We start from the raw sequence: 19,253 nt of genomic DNA, 5'->3' as shown, positions 1-19,253 counted from the left end.
TTTTTTTTGATATTTTTACGTTTCAAAAGTTTTATTTACAATTTGAATTGTAAATTAATCAATTACTGCTTATTTCTTAGATGATTGATTGAAACAGTTAGTAGTAGTGATCAATTAAAAGTTAATTGATGTGATATGATATTGAACGTTAATTGTTTAGATTAGTTAACTACTCAAACTTGTTGAGATTCTTATTATTATTACTAATTGTTTCTTGATTGTGATTAGTTGATTGAGAAAAAATAATAACCTCATGCTTTTCCAATGATAGACAATCACTTCCACCGCCATCACCTTAACATGAGCTACAGTAAGAACAACTCAACGAAGAAAACTGAAAACTTAACCGACGAAAATTATCACGAGTCTGATATTTGGTTCTAAAGATTTTTTTCGAAATAAATCACGAACGGATAGTCGCAAACACGAATAGATCACAAAGTTGGACTTGTTGAGTCTTGAGAACTTTTTTGACCTCAAGTTTGAAATTGAAATTCGACAGGCCAAAAGTCCGTTAATGAAAGGCCAAAGTTGAAAAAAAATCTCTGGTGAGATATGTAGACTAAGTTGGTCGAGAAAAAATTCTAATTTCCTTACGAATTGAATTTCGAACGGACTTTTGGCCTGTCGATTGAACAATTAAAGAATTTGAGCTTTTGGGGCGACAACTGGTGGACGTTTATCGTAACTCCATTCAACGAAAATCAGAATTGGAATTAGAATTAGAATTGGAATTGATTGTAAATTTCACTTTAAATTATGATTAAATTTTAAAGAATTTTAAGTTTGATGTTGATTAGAATGTTAATTAGAGTGATGAGCAAAAAATTGAGGAAAATCAGTTTTTCTGTTCTTTTAATTGTAAAATTCTGTATGTGTTTTGTTTTCTCTTTTATTTCAGTTAAATGCATTTCTAAACATTATCATTGTTATTAAATTGTTGGTGAAATTATTAATATTATCGTTTTGTTTTTCTCTTTCTTTTTCTCTATCACTTCACCGACAATTTAGAAAAAAAAGACAGATGATTAAACATTGAACACAGGGTAACCCAGAAAATTGGAAATGTTTTGGTTGTTTCTTTTTGTGCTGTTAATTTCAAACTCTACCAAGATGTGATGATGATGACGACGATTTTGCTGCAATAATTGTTAACGTGACGATGATGGAGATGATGTAGAGGATTTAGTTGAACACAGGTTATGATTGTGGTTACAGTTGAATCTAATACCAAGTGAAATGTTGATTGTTCAAGTTATTACACCATTTTTCAAACTTCAGTTAGTCTTGACAATAAGACACTCAATTTAAAGATAATTGTTTGTTGATTTTTCCTTTGTAGTGGCTTGATTGTGATGATAAATTACTATTGGACTGAAAACTACACAAGACCGGGAGAGAAAGGATAATGATAAATTTTTTGATAGAAATAGAGAGAGAGAGAGAGAGAGAGAGAGAGAGAGAGAGAGAGAGAGAGAGAGAGAGAGAGAGAGAGAGAGAGAGAGAGAGAGAGAGAAGTGGGAGAAGACATCTGATTATCTAATTACTCAATCAAGATAATCAATATTCTATTAAGATGAAATAATAAACATACAAAAGGAAAGAGGATTCAAGATGATTTTTCCTGAGCTTGTTGTTGTTTCAATTGAAGTAAAATTGATCGCATTCGTGAGGTATCCTTGGAATTACGAGAAGCTTTCGGATTAAAATCGCACATGCGAGCAATTTTTTCCCATTCTTGTCCAGGAGATTCGGCATCTCTTTCAGCGATCCATTGTTTCTCAGCGTTTCTGGAAAATTGATTCATTTTAGAAAATTTAAGTTGATTGTGGAAAAGAAACGAAAAAAAAATTATAATTAGTATAAAATATTGAATAGAAAAAGATCACAAAATTGATTGAAAATCAAAGCAAATCAGAACTGGATAATTATTGTTACTATTATTTGTTATGTGTATATATAAAGGGTACCTACTTGCAAGCCTCTCTTTTTACAGTAGGCAGCATAATTTTATGAGAAAAAGAGAAAAAGGTGAAAATGTTAGTTGGTTATTTTAAAGAGAAAATTATTTTAGTTAAGTTACCAGATTAACCCGAAAGAAATATTAGCCAAAGTGGAAATGGTCATTGTCGTAGTAATGGTTTGTTAATGGTTAATCAAAACCAGACAACTAAAAAGACTTACCTGTTGATTACTTTTGATTTATTCAATTGTTCTTCGTATCGAGCATACCATTCATCTAATTCTTTCTTTGCCTGTTCACCTAATTCCTTCCTTTTTTTCACCTCTTCTTCGTCTTTTGCTTTCAACATTGTTTGTTGTTCTTCCCTCCATTTACGTATTTTCTCTGGTTCCTTGATAGGTTCTTTATCTCCACCATTAACTTGGCTACTATTGGTTAAATTATTAGCAGAAACTGAATTGGAAACATTATTGATCATATCAGTCCCATCAGCATCACCTCTGGTACCAGAGCCAATATCATCTCCAGTTTCACCATTTTCCTGATGATTTTGATCACTTTTCAATTCCATATCATTACTTATCTCAGCCAAAGCACTTTGCTCTCTAGCAATGAAATCAGCTGCCGGATCAATATCTTCAATTTTCTCAAAAGATTCCAAATCAGCCATTGTTATTACGGAGAAAAATAGGAATGATGATGATGATGACAAGAAGAAAATGTGGATTGAAAAGAGATCCTTGTTTATGTGTATGTAGAGAAAAAGAGAGACTCAACCCTAATTTTCACTCTAAAAATAATAGTAATTTCTTTTATTCTAATTGCACATTTAATGATAAAAATAAGATTAGAATGGTAGATTTGAATAGAGAGAAGAAAATTAAGTAAAAATATTTGATTAATGAAAGAAAAAAGATCACAACAATTAAAGAAACAAATTAAAACCAAGTTCACCAAATTAATCAACCGAAAAAACTGTAAACTGAGCCGAATTTTACTAATTCTTTCAGCCGAAAAAAAAAGGAAAGAAATAAAAAGAAAGAAAAAAGAAAGAAGAAAATGTCCCTCAGTCGATTTTCAACTCATTTCTTCTTAGCCGATTCTCTTTTCAACTGATTGACTGGTTTTCGAATCACTAGTGACCTCTGGTTGTTTCTTTTGCAACTTTCGATAATTTGACTGAAAGGAAAAGAAAGTGAAGATCATATGATTTCTGTGGTCGATTTTAAATCGAAAACTTTAAGATTCTAAATTGTTGAAAAGCTGATGGAAAAGTAGTAAAGCAGACTTTTATTCAAACTCGTTGGACCCACAAATTGGCAAATTATCCTTACATAAAGGTGGCAAAGATGATTCATTAAAGATCAAAGTGAAACGTGACCATCGGATCGATTACATGATCGAAAATGGTTGCGTTGAAAAATCGAAATTTTTTTTTCTTTGGAATAAAAAATCACAAGTGATCAGAGCGAGTATTTTTTCCTTTTTATTTCTTTTAATAGTCATTGCAAGAGACAGTGAAGTGGTTAGATGATCATATTAAGATCTTTGTGAAAATTGAGCGAGAGAAAGTTGAAATTATTTTAAAAAAATAAGAAAACGATGAAATGATAATGAACTTAAAAAAGGAAAAATGGGAAAAAGTCACATTGGAAAGATTAATGGTTTGCCCACGAATAAATTAAATTAATTAAACTAAGAATCTTATTGATTCCATTCCACAAATTTGACACTGGAGTATAACAATTTTGAAAAGTACTGTTAATCACTGAACCATTCACGTTGACGTTAATTGTGAAATTGGTGAGTTGGAAAGTGCATGAGGATGACATTGGAGGAGCATTAATTACCTGAAAACACAGGAAAAAAATAATATAAATATGGAAAAAGTTACCGAACTGAATTATCTTGGTAGACTGACCATTAGATGACCAACTGTTTGATTTAATCAACTAATCACTCGTGAATAACGGAAAACTTTAATTGATTAGCTTATCAACATACAGCGTATTTGATTTTGTATTGATCATCAGTTTATCAATCATATTGATTGTTAATTTTAAATGATTACATTTACATTGTATCCTTTAATTATGCAGTAAAAAAAACAACAATTAAATTAATCAATTTTTTTAGTGGTCAAGTGCATTTCCAATCTTTTGGCGGTAAATTTTGAATTTTATCGATCCTTTTTCTAGCCCATTTTAACCATATCAATCCAAGAATGGTCAAGATGACCAATTGAACATAGTAACCATCAATTGTTGTGTTGCATTTTCCACCCGATGCTGAACAAAATGTTATGGCCTCTTCGTTATCACAGTTAGAATCGCCGATGGAACAATGTTTGAATGTAGAGTAATCGAGTAGCCATAAACTGACCGTTGAAGGCCAATTAGTGCCAAGATTAGTGACTGTTGTAAGAAGTGTCATGTAAGTACCACCGATGGTTGGGTCACTTATTCTCGCGTGAAAGGCCAACAAAGCCACGAAGATTATATCGACAGCAGCCTGATGAAGAGCGGACACAATGATGTTCACAATATAATAGTAAACTGGAAATGAATCGGTAACAGGATCGTAGATACGCTTAGTCCAAAACAATACGAGCCCGTAAATGAGGCCACAAATTATTCTGACAAAAGACGAAATCAATCCAAGAATAAATCGAAAAGTTCTAAGTGATTAACAAATTCTCAATTCTTACCTGAATACATACGATTTAATAAATATATTCAATGGTTTCGGACCTTTGGTGTATTTACTCAAGAACCAGGGTAAAATCATCTGCATTGGTATTAAAGGTACACTGAGAAAGGCCAATGTCTCCTTCGGGATTCCGGCCTCAGTGAGTTTCAATGATGTCGCTGAAGTTGTTATCGAAAAAGCAATTTGACAAGTTAACAAGATGAACACGAACAGTTGAATACTCTTGAGCTTCATAATTTTAATCAACATGAGATAAGTTCCTAGAATTGTTCCTGAATCAGTTGAATGGTCAGTTTTCTGTGATTTCTCTTGTTTAAATATCCATACAAGTGTATTGGTCACTAGAAAGACAATTGACCAGAAGAAGAGGAAACCTGATGAAATGAATAAAATAATCGAAGAATAAAAAAAACTATGAATGAGAAGAATGGAAAAGATTTCGATGAAAAAAAAGTTCTAACCTGATAGAGTTACTATTCCAGTATCAGAAGGAGTTGATCTTAGGTACTTGTTAAAAAGATCAGGTGATTGAAGTGCTAAGAAAATGACATAACCAAGAGATTGACCGATCGTTTGACCAACCTTATTGCAAGTCGATCCATAGACGACATTTCGCTTCGATAACATGGTCAGAACCCATCCGTCAACAGCGATATCTTGAGTTGCACAGAGAAAATTGAGAAAAAAGAAAACACCAGCAAGAATATTGACCGATGGTGTTTGACCTGAACTCGGAATCAAATCGATATCAACTACTGATTGATTACTCATAGCAATTGATTCATCTTTCGGTAATGGACCGAGTAGATTGTCAATTTTGAACGAAAGTAGAAACAAAACTAATCCAATTAGATATTGAGTCGGGATAAGCCAAGATTTACGATGACCGAACCTACGACTGTACACAGAGTCGACCAAAGGTGCCCAAATTAACTTCAAACTAACGACACAATTAAGATTAAATCACTTGATCAAATATTCACAACTGATACCAATTCAAAACTCACCTAAAAGGCCATGAGTATAAACTGAACACCGCTTGTTGAGAATAGGTCACCTTGTAGTTCTGTAAAATTAACGGGATACTCGCCGATAGACCCAATGGAACACCTTGTAAAATATAAAGGAAAAGTAGGATAAAAATTGACCCATAATCACCGGTCAACGAGTTATCCTCATCAACTGACCATTCGAGATGAGCTTCAACCATTTTAACTGTAAACGTTTCACTGATGATTTATTCAGAATCGATAGAAAAATAAACCAGTCAAATAATAACTGAACCAAATCAAATTGTTATCATGTAATGTTCAATAAATCGTTAATTATCATGATACTAATCCTCACCCTCATGAACCCAGATCTAATTGTTAATTCACTTAAATCAACATAAACAAGTTGAACAAAGAAACATCAATCAACTAAATGGTTAATCAGTGAAGGAAAAACGATTACAATTGTAATTAAAACAATGTGATACCTTTTAAATTTACTAATTATCTTTATGGTTTTACTGTTTAATTGCTTTTAATCCCGATTCAATGTCAACCTTGTCATTTACTAATATGCATTTTCCTCGAGCAAGATGTTAATTAAATTGTCAAACTTTTGGATCATTTTTTAATCATTTACTTTTTTGTTTAATCTCAATGATCATCTTTGTCATTTTCATCATGATCAAATGGTTAAATCGGTAAATATAATTTAGAGAGATTGTTACAATTTAGAGACAATCAGTGTAAAATATTTTCTTCTCCATTTATATATTAATAATTGAAGTGCAATTAACTGTGAATTTGATCAGTGGGATGAAATTTGAATAATTTACAATGTTTAAAATGAGTTAATAGATTGCACTTTCGTTGAAGAGACCAAGCAATCGTACAGTTGATTCCAAATTTTTGAATGTTCAGATAATGGATGTTAATTAGTCTGATTGTTTGGAGTTATTGACTCATTCAAGTTTTGATGATTTTATGTTTAATCATCTGTTTGGGTTTAATTAATTCTCTCTTTAAAGTTAAGAGCATCTCCAATTAGCTGCAGGTAGAGATTCAATTTTCTCGATTCTTTTCCTTGCCCATTTTAACCATAAGAATCCGATAAAGGTTAAAACGATAACCTCAACGTAATAACCATCGATCGTGGTGTTACACTGTCCACCCGCTGCAGTGCATGTGGCCAAAGTCTCTTTGGTGTTACATGAGAATCCATCGATGGAACAATGTTTAAATGTAGAGTAATCGAGTAACCATAGACTAGTGAATGAAGGCCAATTGCCACCAAGATTGGTGATCGTGTTGAGAAGTGTCATATAAGTGCCACCGATAGTTGGATCACTAACTCGTGCATGGAAAGACAAAAGTGCAACGTAAATACAATAGATTGTAATTTGGTGGAAAGTTGAAGAAATTAAAACAATTATGTAGTAATAGCTAGGGAATGATTTAGTAACCGGATCGTGAACTTGTTTAGTCCAAACCAATAATAGAGCGCTTAAAACACCACAGATAACCCTAAAGAGAAAGTTGAAAATCAATTAGAAAACAAATTAGCATAAATATATATTCAGATAGATTAACAGTCAACGTTTCAGATTTTTCTTTGCTCACCTGTACGGATATGCTTTGATAAATATATTCAAAGGTTTTGGACCTTTGGTATATTTACTCAGGTACCAAGGTAAAATTATCTGCATTGGTATTAAGGGTACACTGAGAAAGGCCAATGTTTCCTTTGATATTCCGGCTTCGGTGAGTTTCAAGGGTGTCCCTGAATCGGTTATAGCAAATGCTACTTTACAGGTAAGCAGGATAATCGCAAATGATTGGATACTTTTAAGTTTTAATATTTTAATCAGCATAAGATAAGTTCCTAGAATTGTTTCCTCTTCCGCTGATTGATTGGTTTTCTCGGGTTTTTCTCGTTTAAATATCCAAACAAGACTTGTTGTAATTAGAAAAACAATTGACCAAAAATAGAGAAAACCTAAAGGAGACACAAATGTAAGAAAAAAAAACAAGAAAGATGATAAAAAGGATTGAAAGATTGATGATGGAAGAAAAGAAATATGATTAATCTATTAGAAGAGATAGAAATGAAATTTACCTGGTAAAGTTATCATTCCAGTATCTGATGGAATCGATCTTAAATATTTGTTACAAACTTCCGGAGATTCAAGAGCAAGAAAAACAAGATACCCAAGGGAAAATCCAACTGTTTGACCAACAGTATTACAAGTTGACCCATAGACAATATTTCGCTTTGATAACATTGTTAAAGCCCAACCATCGACAGCGATATCTTGAGTTGCACAGAGAAAATTGAGAAAAAAGAAAACACCAGCAAGAACATAAACAGAAGGAGATGAAATAATTGCTTCTGATGATTCCACTGGTGGTTGACCAGGCTGATTGTTTGTAGCATCTTTCGGTAATGGACCAAGAAGATCACTTATTTTGTACGAGAGTAGAAATAAAGTTAATCCAATAAGATATTGTATTGGAATAAGCCAAGATTTACGTCGACCAAATTTACGACTATAAACCGAATCAACCAATGGTGCCCAAAGTAATTTCAAGCTACGTAAAACAGAACAGAAAAAAAAACAATAGATGCAAACAATTTAACAATTAGACCAAATTACAAGATGGAAACAAAAAAAAATTATAATCACTCACCTGAAAGGCCAAGTACAAAGGCTGAAAACGGCTTGTTGTGAATAACTGACTTTGTAATTTTGTAAAATTAAAGGTATACTTCCCGATAGACCCAATGGTATCCCTTGTAGAATATATAAAACCAATAGAATAAATATTGACCCATAATCACCGGTAAGTGGAGAATTAAAATTCATTAATTTAGAATCTGAATCACCTTCTTCAGAGTAAATCAATTTTTGAGAATCAAATTTTCTGCTTTTCTCAGATTTCGATCGACGTGATACCCCTTTTGGAACATTATTCATGGTGTAACATCAAGATTAGATCTTTAAGATAGTTGATAGGTTAAAGAAGAAGAACAACAACAACAAGAATAAATAATTACAACAATTTAAGTTAATTACGATCATTAACAAGATGAATAAATGAGTAACATCATTTTCAATAAGATTTGATTTTTCTGCTCTATTTTCATTTTTCTGTTTACACGTTAACATTTCTCATTGGATGAACCGGTAAACCCGAACGAGCGGGTTTTTCAATTTGTATGGAAAATTAGAAAATCTATTTGATTGATTGCAATTAATTTTCTTTTTTAATTAATTATACTTGGAATTAATTAATTTGTTTTGATTAGGGTGGAAGGTTTTTTCCATTGTTTTCTTTTTATCCAATTGGTTGATCGTCTTTCTCGTAACGGCTATAAAGTGTAGCTGCTACAATTGGTTGATTAGAATTGTTAATTGTAATTACTGCTACATTATCTTTATGGGCGTAAATCCAATCAGTTTTTGAGATTAATTGTAAATTGTTGGTGATTACACTTGGAATTGATAAATTACCAGAAAATGTACCAGTTAATCGTAAATATGAAAATATATCAGTTGAAGTGTAACTATAATCGGTTATGTTATAAGCAACTAATCCACAAAATTGTTCACAAATTTTGGTTGTCGGTCTGATCCATCGTTTAACTAAAAGATAATAAGTTGATATGAATGTTGGATTTTTAAGAGAATAATCAACTTGACAGCAAATTAACTCCTCTGTACAAGATGTAATTGTTCCAGATTGTTGAGATAATTTTGTACTATCGAATAGATCAAGTTCCAATGTCCATTGTGCATAAGGTGTATTAATTGATTGTTCGTGTAATGATCCAACATTTTCAATCAATTTAACAAATTTATCTTCCCTTTCAATGAAATAACTATTATCTTCATTGATTGGTAGTCTTTTTGATTTAGGGATATCAGCAATTAATAGTTTAGATCCACTTTTAGTTATATCAGCAGTGTAAATAATTGGACCTTCACCAGCGACATAAATACCCGAACCCATTGCTCCGTTAATCAAATCATTAATTCCAGCGGCTAAAAGGTTAACATTATGTTCAATTGCGAAACCAGATTGAACTCTATGGGCATTAAGAAAGGGAGATTCGTCGATCCAATGAGCGCCAAATAAAATTGTATCAACTGATTCAGTATAAATTAAACTGAGAGCTGGTTGTTCAAAGTGAATATCAAAACAAATGAGAAAACCCAATTTTCCAAATGGAGTTGAAACCGTTACAATTTCAGGTTCTCTGGGAATGTTATTTGCAGCCTCGAAAAATAAATGAGTTTTATGATATTTAGCGATCAATTTTCCAGTTGAATCGAAAAGTATCTGAGTGTTATACAGATAGTGACCATCATCAGGACAATTTGTATCAATTATTGGTGAGCAATCAATTTTCTCACCCAAAATAGCGGCAATGTAAATATTAAAATTCTTGGCAAGACAACTCAATGAATAGACACTGAAAGATAATCTTGATTCAACTGATTCTTCAGGCCAATCGATACAAGGAGTTATCGATTCATTGGCTTTTGGAATATATTCATAATTAGCTAAGGCATAAAGACGATTAGCTACTCCAAATAGACCAGATTCAGGGAAAACGATGATATTTGCTCCATGTTGAGAGGCAACTTGAATCGCTTTAGAATAAGAATTTAGATTAATCCTTTTAACTTGCAACAAATCCAATCCATTGATCGACAGATTGTTATATCGTTGATACTCATAAACGGCAGCTCGAAATGTTGAATTGTCAGACTTGACAACATTTGTAGATATTGAAATTCCATATAGAAAACAAATACTTGTAACTGTTACAAAGAAAAGAAAACGAAACATAATTAAAGGCTTGAATATCTTATAAATGAACCATAAAATAATATCATAAGTTGATGAATAGAAATCATTAGAATAAGAGAGTCTAAATTTCTCATCATGGTAGATTTTATACATCGACTGTTCAACGATAAGATAATAGTTTAACATCAATGATAAGAACAAAAAAAAAGAAAAGAAATGTAACAATTAAAAGTTAATCATAATGGAAAAAACTGAAAAAACAATCACCACAGTGAATGGAAATTTATCAATCAACATGTGAGACAAACTGAAGATCAGGTTTTACTTTTTTTTTCTCTAAACGGCGAAAGGGAAACAGAGAAGGAAAATTGATCAACTTACCTGAAGATTCCACCGGCCGACCTGGTTTAAATTACAATCAACCGGGGGAACGACTTAATTACCTTGTAACTTTAATTCAGTTCTTTTTGTTTGGAACAAAAAAATTTCTGTTTACTTTTTTTCCGTAGAAACTGCTGCCATCTAGTGTAGAGTTTTTCGTTCGAAAAGGGGGGAGGAGATTTTGTGTTTTCTTCTTTTTCTTTTTTTCTGATTTCTATTAAATCAGAGGCGTTTTCATATCTGTCAAATTGACCTTTTTAATTGTTCCCTTTAATTGTTCACAATTAACCTTAAATCATGGTGAGTAGTTAACCTCTTAATACACATTGTGGCCTGATCGGTCAAGTTAATTCTTTAAGTTGTTCTTTGGTTATTCCAAAATGTTTTCTCTTACCATTCAAACTGAGATTTTTATATTATGATGATTTTTTCTCTATCAAAATTTGAGTTGTTCATTTTGTTATTTTCTTTTTTTTATTAATTAATCTTAATACTGTAATTGAATTTTCAATCCTTTTTCTTTTCTTCTTCTTTTCTCGTATTTTCATCCTGATGTTTTACCTTTTCTTGGTGGTTCTCCTCTCTGTGTGTATATGTCTTGGTATCATTTATGGTTCTCATTGATTACATTTGATGGTGATTATTATGGATTACCAATAGTTGGTTCTTGTTATTGGAGATACTCACATTCCATACCGGTGTCATAATCTTCCGAGTAAATTTAAAAAATTGTTAGTCCCTGGTCGTATTCATCATATCCTGTGTACTGGAAATTTGGGTACCAAGGAATTGTATGATTACCTGAAAACATTGGCTTCAGATGTACATGTTGTTAGAGGTGATTTTGATGATGTTGGTTTAAATTATCCGGAGCAAAAGGTTGTCAATGTTGGTCAGTTTCGTATTGGCCTTTGCCATGGTCATCAAGTAATCCCTTGGTCCGATGCTAAAAGTTTAGCCCTTTTACAAAGGCAACTTGATGTTGACATATTAATTACCGGACATTCCCATAAATTTGAAGCCTATGAACGTGATGGGTGTTTTTATATTAATCCTGGTTCAGCTACTGGAGCCTATGGACCTCTTGATAGGTAATTTAATCATTTCAATCATCTAACGTTAAATTATCACTCTGATTATATATATTTAATTTTGTTCTAATTGTCTTGCTTCTTTTATTCTTTCTCATGGTTACAGTAAAGTTATTCCATCTTTCGTTCTAATGGACATTCAATCGGCTACTGTGGTCATTTACATTTACCAATTGATTGATGATGAAGTTAAAGTGGAAAGAATTGAATATAAAAAATCTTAAATTAAATTTAAAATTTTACTTCAACAAATCAAAGATGTTTTATCACAATCAAGAAAATTTCCCAACTCTGAGCAAACAGGAAGAAAAGTCAACACATACTCAATTTCCATCTCTTTTTTTGGCAATCTCTGTAAAGTAATTGATTATCGTTAATATAGGAACCAGAAGAAGATTTAATCTTCCAATTCAAATTACAGTAGGAAATTATCTTTACAATTAAAAACAAAGTAAAGTATTAATTTTCAAAAGTACATTTTTAAACATACACAATAATCATCTCCAACATTTAACCAACACAACAACTAACCAATCTAATCATTGACTTTGAATGTTTTCCTAACTCATATGATATTCGACTCGTTGTTATTGATATTTTAATTCTGCCAAGGATGATATCAGTTACGAACAGAACTGACAGCGAAATAGCTTCCAAGATATACCGTTAGGAAAACGAAGATAGACCAAGAATAAATTAGCTTGTGAATGAACCGATGGGTTAAATTTACCTGTTGACGGAAGGAAAAAAAGTTAATCTAATTGAACAATCAAATCTAGAGAAAGTTGATCATCTCGCCAGTTATTCTTGAACCGATTGTATTGAGTAAATTGATCTCAATGAAACAGACCAACGCGACCATGTTGAAAGAAACGATGAAAACCTTAGCATCGAAATCATAATAAGCCGAGATATAGAGCCAAAAAACACTACCAACCGTTATCACGAGGTAGGTCATTGTTATCGGCCCACTGAAATTTAAAAATGTGTTCCATCGTTTTATCGTATAATCTGCATAAGCAGGACCTTCTTTGGTCATCAATTGATGAAGTTTATAAAGTTTATGCCAAGAATTGTCCCGTGGTTCTACATTTTCAAGAAATTTCACCTTCTGATTCAAGTAACATCGGAGGAACAACTGGTCAGCTGTACAACCAGTTGTTAGAGAGATACAACAATCGAAACTTTCTTTTCTATCAAAAAAAAGTTAACATTCTAACCTGTTTTAGTAAAACACCACCAACACAACCTACCACCAACAATCTGACTACGAAATTTCGGTGTGGCCGCGAGGATATTTTGATCACGATTGCGGATTTGAAATTGAAAAATAGCTCTCACCGGTTCGCGCTTATTAATTGCCATTTCAGGGAGAAGAAAGTCCATCAGATTCATCAATTTTTGGCAACACTTTCAGCCTCCATCGAACGAGTTAAATCAGGTGGAGTTGATGCTGATGGCATTTACAGAGAAAAAGTAGATGCGGTAATAATTGGTGGCGATTTCAACATTGAAAATATATACTATAATCAAGGTGAATCGACACCTATAAGTCGTAAACTTTTGTATGTTTTTAAAAGTAATCAACTGCTTCCACTCAAATTTCCAGCAACTTTTAAAAATCACTTGGGCCGCGACAAATTTTATGATTTCCTTGTTGTGTCCGACAACATTACATCGCAAAAAAATTGAATTTAATATAGTTGGAGGACATCGTTCGGACCATAATTCAGTCGCAAGAATTTTTCGCAAGAAGGGTTGCCCGTGTAATTTTATATTGCACTCCCTATGGAAAGCCAATGAGGATGACTTCGTCAATCCGAAAGCACTGTGCTGTTTGACCCTACAAGGTCAGGCTAATCAAAGAACATCCAACTATTGTGGACTCGCAAGATCCTGAGCATAAATCAAACAAGACAAAAAAGTCAAAATAACTCCCGCTAAAGGAGCCGATTATGAATCGAAACTGGTTAATTGGATAAGCATCATTGCAAAAGAAGCGGAAAGAGAAGGACACTTAGTTCCACTTACCTTGCAAGAGGTAATGGAATCAGTCAAAAACTCGCCGAATGTCCAAAATTTGGTTAAACTATACGATTTAACTCGATTAACCGATTCTGAAAACAATGAATTTGAGACAACACTTTTAGGACACCTTTAACAATGGTGTCCTAAAGGTGTCGATTGGGATTTTTCATGTACCGCATGACAAATTCACTGCTAATAAAGCAATGGAAATTTAAATAATTCAAGGTGTATCGGTTTATAACGATTGAATTAATTCATTGATTAAGGTGATTTCGAGGTCATTTTATTAATGTGTACCGAAATGCTTAGCTAAGTTGCTGCTGTGATTATGAGTTTTGCTGCAAATTAGACATTTAAACACTATTTTATACCGTCTATGCATGTGTGATGATAATCCGGAAGTGTAATCAGATTTGAAGCGTTTCTCAACAGGCTTCTTCAAACATTGGGAACAACTGCAGAAATAAATTGTTCTGAATTTAAAATGTTTTTGGCTCAAATGTTTTTGAATTTTGCATATCTCCTCTCTGATACTGAAATGTGATTTTAATATGATCACAATATGATCATTTTGAATCTAATTGTGATTGGTGATGGATCTTTTGACGCTTGAGACGATTCAACTGAAGCTTGTAAATTAGCTGGTTGACTTTAAATTTGAATGCAGAGAGACAAATGATTGAAAGATGCAAGCTTGGGTTACTAGTGGGATAGTCATAATCTTCCAATGTAATCTGATACAATCTTTTTTATTTTCAAAAGATCCACCATCATCATCAAAAGTAAATCAATTAATCTGACATTTAGCATACGATTGTCCATCCAATGATTAGACTTATCAGCCTGGATCAACAATTTATTGGGTGATAGAGATCTAATAATGCCAGAGGTTTTTATTTTGCAGCTTTTTTTATCGTGATTAGATGCCAAATGTTTTTATTTGGTTGTCAAATTCTAGTGAGAAAAGTTCACATCCAAATAGAACAAGAAATAAATTAGATGGACAGTTAAGTGTAAGAAAATTTTAGGCGATAATCGATAAAGACTACAGAATGTTTTTCAATGGCAAAGTTAAAAATTGACTAGAATTAAACACTAGTTCTAATTAAAGAACCATGGAAAAAGCGTAGATACCAGGAAATGTCCATAGCAGATACCCGTTATGTGCCACGAGCAAACTATGCATAAGCTTAGGTTGATAATTAGATATAAGTACCATTGAAACAACCCAACTGATTGTTTTTGATTAATCAATCAACCAAGTCTATAGGTGATTAACAATATGATGAACTAGAAACAATTAGTTTCTGGTTGATAATATTTCGATCATATTATAAAACTAGTTGCTTGTTTATGAAATGAAATCAATTCGATTCAAGTTGATCATATTTTGATCTTATTTTAAATCACAATTAGAATCAATTGATTGTTGATGAACAGAATATGATGAAGAAGAAATTGAATTTCAATCATTCAAGTTAAAAACGATATGAACACAATATGATCAACTTTAATCTAATTGTTTCGAGTTATTCATATTCTGATCATTTAAACATATTCAATACTGAGGTCAACATTAATACAGAAATGATAGCGGATATCATACAACATAATGTCTTGTTTCTGTTTGTGACGGTCTGTGAATTTCTGCCTTTGTTTGCTTAACACGGCTAGAATTTGTATTCATTCGGTTCTCTCTTTACCTGAAAATGAGATAGATGATTAATATTAAAGATTTTCATTGAATAATACATGTACATACCTGGATGAAATAGAGCTCCTTTGAGAGGAGATTGAAGAGTACGTAGAGGAACTGCTGAATTGACAATGGTAACATTTGGTAATCCTCTCTCAACGTCCTTGCTCGAATTGTGGCTTTGCTAATTGCGATCAGCTAAGAAGCTGAGAACGGACAGAAATACCAACATGATGAGAGCCAAGAGTTCGTATCCAGGAGTATATCTAGACATGCAAAGGTATTAATATAAAAATAACACAATTGAATTTAACATGGGAGTCTATGGACATGACGGCATTTGGCCTGTTACTCAGAGACCATGCAGGTTAGTGTCATGAAAATTCAGGTACTCCCATGTTAAATTCAATCTGGTGAATCTTTTTTATCTCTGGTCCGATTTTGATCAAAAGGGTCTTAAACTGATTGTAATAACATCAACAATCAATTGGATTGACAACGAAACCAAAAAAACACCTCAATAAATTTTGGTGGGGGTGTACAAGAAATTTTGTCCAATTCTGTTTTTCCCGATTTCCAAAAAATCCTATTACTGGATTCCAGACAAAATTTTTATCAATTAAACTTATTCATTATTACCTAATACACTATTAAAAACAAAAAATTAAATATAAATCATCCCTCTTCTTAATTATATTCAAAAAACTGGTGTACAAGAAATTTTGTCAAGCACCATATGTCCGTCAGCTCGATATCTTCACTTTTCAGCTGATTTTTTTTCTCGACTTAAAGTTCGTTTGATTGTCTCCGGGCCTTTCTTTGGTCATACTGACCCTTATTAGCGAAGACCCTACCTAATTTAAACAAACACAATTAACTGAACAATTAAGTCCATTTTCATATGTAGCTTGAACTTTAAGCCGAAAAAAAATCAGTTGAAAAGTGAAGATATCGAGCTGTCGAAAAGTCTTGTACATAAGTGTACTTGTCATTCTAGAGCACTGGCTCGCCAATGGTCTAGATTTGCAACATTGGTACAAGCAGCTAGAATTTATGACTAGTGCAAATTTTTGCCAGTCGATCAATCAGAATGTTTGACATTTATTCAGCGTTTGAATAAAATCGTAAACATAATTTTGTCGAAAATACCTGAACCGTCCAAAGTAATTGAATGATAGCCTTTGTTAACGACAGTGGACAGTAATAAGTGTGAGATATAATACTGATACCGAAGAAATTACCCTCGAGAGATGAAAATCGAAGGTCGAAACCCTGTATATAATCTGATTCCTTGTTAACTTGGAGTTCGAAAATCCCGAAGATGAACAAACTTTCAGCTTCGATTTCATAGTTTCGAAAAAATTTCTCAGTCTCATCTTCTGATGACCATTTTATCAAAAGAGTATTGATCTTATTATTAACTAACAAACGATAATCAATATATGCCTCAGGCTATTTACCATCTAACAATTGTCATTGTTAGTAAAATAATTGTAAGAAATTCAATCAACTAATATTAATTTCACAATGGAAATAATTTAATTGCAATAATAATTGTATTCGATCCAATGATTGGTTGTTCTCGATTGAAAAAGTTAACTATATAAGTTTAACCCTCGGTGATTGTTAGTCGCCTTTACTTCCGATCAAAGAACTTATATCAAAATTTGTTCCTCAAATTTCATGATCAATCAATGAACTTGTAATCATTTTACTTTGAACCAATTGAATGATTTAAATCACTTGTACATTTATTAGAACTCTGAATTTCTTAGAAGAAAATTTGGATCCTATTCGAATGTTTTTCGTCGGTTTCTTTTATTACATTTGAATTCCAGTTAACGTTATGTTGGTTACGAACAGAATGTACAACATGATCGCTTCCAAAATGTACTAATAATAAAAACGAGAGAAGAGACGAACAAGAATTACAAGAAGATCGACTGAGAAAAAGTTCTAACTGATTGATTGAAATTCGAGATTCGTTAAGAAAATATTTACCACAAGAAGGTGATAATTATCCATACAAAATAGTGGACCAATATAAAAGCCCATTTGGCCTTGGGAAAGTCGATCCAATGTGGATAAGGCCTAAGAAAGAATTGAAATTTATTTCTAAGATCATAAGGTGATTGCATTTACCTTTAATCGAAGTGCCAACGGATGAGGCACTGAAAGAATCAACTTGTAGATTAGCCGATGGATCGTATTGACCTTGATTACTACTCTCGCTCCGGTTGTATTGAGGGAATTGATTCCTATGAAACAGGTCAAAGCAATCGTATTGAAAGCAATGTTATAAAATTTAGCACCGAAATCATAATAGGCCGAGAAAAAGAAACAGAAAACACTAACAACGGAGGCCAATACATAAGTCATTGTTATCGGTCCAGCGGACTGTTTATTCAGCGTTTGAATCATATTGTAAATATAATTTTGTCGATAATAAAATGCTCGTAATGAAGATTCCCTACAATCAGCCGACCGTCGTGTCACTTTCTGACCGATTTCAATGGAAGTGTCAAGTGTACAAACGCAATAGACCCAGCCCATTATTAGATGAGTCGTTGCCCAGAGACAGCAACTTAGGCCTAGAAATACTGAGACCCCTTCGAATAGAGTCCAGAATAATTGAATGGCCGCCGTTAAGAACGATGAATAATAGGCCACAATTACCGTGCAGTAAAAAGAGGCCACCAAACAGATAACCGTTCGGCTGAGAAAATAGTACAAATAGTTGAGAATTAGAATCGAGTATCGAAAGCGAAAGTCGTTCTTTTCGTTTAGAAATAATTTCCGTTCATCGCTCGAACTCGATTTAACCTTATCGATAATACTGAATATCGAGAAATTCTGTTTCATTTGATTGACAAAAACACTTAACTTCAATAAACCGATACTCGTTATCGAACCAAGAGCCAACAAATAAACGGCCATTTTGGCTGGTAAAAAGTCCGTTCGATCACCGAGAATCCATTTAATTGTTTTCACGTTATCATTTAACAGGAAGATAAAATTTCGAACAAAAATCGAAAATATTGAGACAATTATCGAAACATTAATTAAGATCTGATTCCTTGTCAACTCGCAATTCAAATAACCCGAACTAGAGATGAAAAATCTTTTCGCTTCGATTTCAAAGTTTCGAAAAATTTTCTCGATCTCTTCATCTGATGACCATTTGATGGACAGAACTTTAATTTGTTCGAACAACAAATCGTAAATATTATTCTTAATTAGATTAATTAACCTAGAAATCATATTGGCTTCTCATTTATAATCAAACAATCAACTAATTGAATGACACAATTGAAGTTATCAACTATTGAGAAATTGATTTTAAAATTGTTACGAATCCAAACAATCAACTGAAACTTTTTTTCCGACAATAAGACAATAAAGGTAATTGCTTATCGATAATTAAACAATAATAATGAATAATTGATAATCATCTTTAAAAATCATTACTACGAATTGTTGATTTAATTTTAAAATCGATTCCAATTCAATATTGATTAACACCAAGGAAACTCATTGAGTGAAAGTTTTCCGTACAACCAAATTAAGACTTAATTGTG

General features: G+C 32.6%; 6 protein-coding genes across 10 annotated transcripts; 1 reads left to right on the top strand and 5 right to left on the bottom strand.

Moving 5' to 3' along the window:
• Positions 1-838: 838 nt before the first annotated feature.
• Positions 839-2,937, bottom strand: LOC128389065 (clathrin light chain-like). Of its 2 annotated transcripts, XM_053348574.1 has the most exons (4): positions 2,185-2,937; positions 1,975-1,986; positions 1,595-1,790; positions 839-1,381 (listed from the first exon to the last, which is right to left on the bottom strand). In XM_053348574.1, the coding sequence occupies exons 1-3, from the start codon at positions 2,631-2,633 to the stop codon at positions 1,610-1,612; spliced, it is 642 nt and encodes a 213-aa protein (XP_053204549.1). In that variant the 5' UTR covers positions 2,634-2,937; the 3' UTR covers positions 839-1,381; positions 1,595-1,609. The 2 variants fall into 2 exon arrangements, with proteins under 2 accessions (XP_053204549.1, XP_053204550.1); XM_053348575.1 differs by lacking the exon at positions 1,975-1,986 and having other exon boundaries at positions 2,185-2,934.
• Positions 2,938-3,438: 501 nt separating this feature from the next.
• On the bottom strand, positions 3,439-6,159 carry LOC128389064 (acetyl-coenzyme A transporter 1-like). Of its 3 annotated transcripts, none has more exons than XR_008325409.1 (5): positions 5,680-6,159; positions 5,134-5,612; positions 4,671-5,046; positions 3,885-4,598; positions 3,439-3,813 (listed from the first exon to the last, which is right to left on the bottom strand). XR_008325409.1 is itself a non-coding variant. In XM_053348573.1 (4 exons), the coding sequence occupies exons 1-4, from the start codon at positions 5,880-5,882 to the stop codon at positions 4,103-4,105; spliced, it is 1,554 nt and encodes a 517-aa protein (XP_053204548.1). In that variant the 5' UTR covers positions 5,883-6,159; the 3' UTR covers positions 3,439-4,102. The 3 variants fall into 3 exon arrangements, 1 of the variants encoding a protein (XP_053204548.1); XR_008325410.1 differs by having other exon boundaries at positions 3,799-3,813; positions 3,900-4,598; XM_053348573.1 differs by having other exon boundaries at positions 3,439-4,598.
• A 105-nt stretch (positions 6,160-6,264) lies between these two features.
• On the bottom strand, positions 6,265-8,787 carry LOC128389061 (acetyl-coenzyme A transporter 1-like). Its single transcript, XM_053348570.1, has 4 exons — positions 8,353-8,787; positions 7,781-8,253; positions 7,285-7,660; positions 6,265-7,188 (listed from the first exon to the last, which is right to left on the bottom strand). Exons 1-4 carry the CDS (start codon positions 8,637-8,639, stop codon positions 6,693-6,695), a joined length of 1,632 nt encoding a protein of 543 aa, XP_053204545.1. The 5' UTR covers positions 8,640-8,787; the 3' UTR covers positions 6,265-6,692.
• A 123-nt stretch (positions 8,788-8,910) lies between these two features.
• Positions 8,911-10,746, bottom strand: LOC128389060 (pantetheinase-like). The gene has a single exon (XM_053348568.1). It carries the CDS (start codon positions 10,663-10,665, stop codon positions 9,001-9,003), a length of 1,665 nt encoding a protein of 554 aa, XP_053204543.1. The 5' UTR covers positions 10,666-10,746; the 3' UTR covers positions 8,911-9,000.
• Positions 10,747-11,010: 264 nt separating this feature from the next.
• On the top strand, positions 11,011-12,426 carry LOC128389067 (vacuolar protein sorting-associated protein 29-like). The gene is made up of 3 exons (XM_053348576.1): positions 11,011-11,160; positions 11,521-11,951; positions 12,058-12,426. Exons 1-3 carry the CDS (start codon positions 11,158-11,160, stop codon positions 12,173-12,175), a joined length of 552 nt encoding a protein of 183 aa, XP_053204551.1. The 5' UTR covers positions 11,011-11,157; the 3' UTR covers positions 12,176-12,426.
• A 4,854-nt stretch (positions 12,427-17,280) lies between these two features.
• LOC128388911 (uncharacterized) lies at positions 17,281-18,635 on the bottom strand. Of its 2 annotated transcripts, XR_008325368.1 has the most exons (4): positions 18,031-18,635; positions 17,818-17,933; positions 17,677-17,766; positions 17,281-17,568 (listed from the first exon to the last, which is right to left on the bottom strand). XR_008325368.1 is itself a non-coding variant. In XM_053348380.1 (3 exons), the coding sequence occupies exons 1-3, from the start codon at positions 18,610-18,612 to the stop codon at positions 17,497-17,499; spliced, it is 957 nt and encodes a 318-aa protein (XP_053204355.1). In that variant the 5' UTR covers positions 18,613-18,635; the 3' UTR covers positions 17,281-17,496. The 2 variants fall into 2 exon arrangements, 1 of the variants encoding a protein (XP_053204355.1); XM_053348380.1 differs by having other exon boundaries at positions 17,818-18,635.
• Positions 18,636-19,253: the final 618 nt, after the last annotated feature.

Source organism: Panonychus citri, unplaced genomic scaffold (assembly GCF_014898815.1).
Source record: "Panonychus citri isolate SS breed McGregor unplaced genomic scaffold, ASM1489881v1 Contig00104, whole genome shotgun sequence".
Classification (NCBI taxonomy): domain Eukaryota; kingdom Metazoa; phylum Arthropoda; class Arachnida; order Trombidiformes; family Tetranychidae; genus Panonychus; species Panonychus citri.
The sequence above is the reverse complement of the archived record's forward strand: the minus strand, read 5'-3'. Positions and strand labels throughout refer to the sequence as shown.

Excerpts from the sequence above, each read along its gene's own strand:
- LOC128389065 (XM_053348574.1), bottom strand. The coding sequence starts at position 2,633 with ATGGCTGATTTGGAATCTTTTGAGAAAATTGAAGATATTGATCCGGCA.
- LOC128389060 (XM_053348568.1), bottom strand. The coding sequence starts at position 10,665 with ATGTTAAACTATTATCTTATCGTTGAACAGTCGATGTATAAAATCTAC.
- LOC128389067 (XM_053348576.1), top strand. Across the intron at positions 11,952-12,057 it reads GCCTATGGACCTCTTGATAG|TAAAGTTATTCCATCTTTCG; the intron begins GTAATTTAATCA and ends TCATGGTTACAG.
- LOC128388911 (XM_053348380.1), bottom strand. The coding sequence starts at position 18,612 with ATGGCCGTTTATTTGTTGGCTCTTGGTTCGATAACGAGTATCGGTTTA. Across the intron at positions 17,767-17,817 it reads CGTTGGCACTTCGATTAAAG|GCCTTATCCACATTGGATCG; the intron begins GTAAATGCAATC and ends ATTCTTTCTTAG. Across the intron at positions 17,569-17,676 it reads ATAATTATCACCTTCTTGTG|TACATTTTGGAAGCGATCAT; the intron begins GTAAATATTTTC and ends TTTTATTATTAG.
- LOC128389061 (XM_053348570.1), bottom strand. The coding sequence starts at position 8,639 with ATGAATAATGTTCCAAAAGGGGTATCACGTCGATCGAAATCTGAGAAA. Across the intron at positions 8,254-8,352 it reads CTTTGTACTTGGCCTTTCAG|CTTGAAATTACTTTGGGCAC; the intron begins GTGAGTGATTAT and ends TGTTTTACGTAG. Across the intron at positions 7,661-7,780 it reads TGGAATGATAACTTTACCAG|GTTTTCTCTATTTTTGGTCA; the intron begins GTAAATTTCATT and ends TGTCTCCTTTAG.
- LOC128389064 (XM_053348573.1), bottom strand. The coding sequence starts at position 5,882 with ATGGTTGAAGCTCATCTCGAATGGTCAGTTGATGAGGATAACTCGTTG. Across the intron at positions 5,613-5,679 it reads TTATACTCATGGCCTTTTAG|TTTGAAGTTAATTTGGGCAC; the intron begins GTGAGTTTTGAA and ends TTGTGTCGTTAG. Across the intron at positions 5,047-5,133 it reads TGGAATAGTAACTCTATCAG|GTTTCCTCTTCTTCTGGTCA; the intron begins GTTAGAACTTTT and ends TCATTTCATCAG.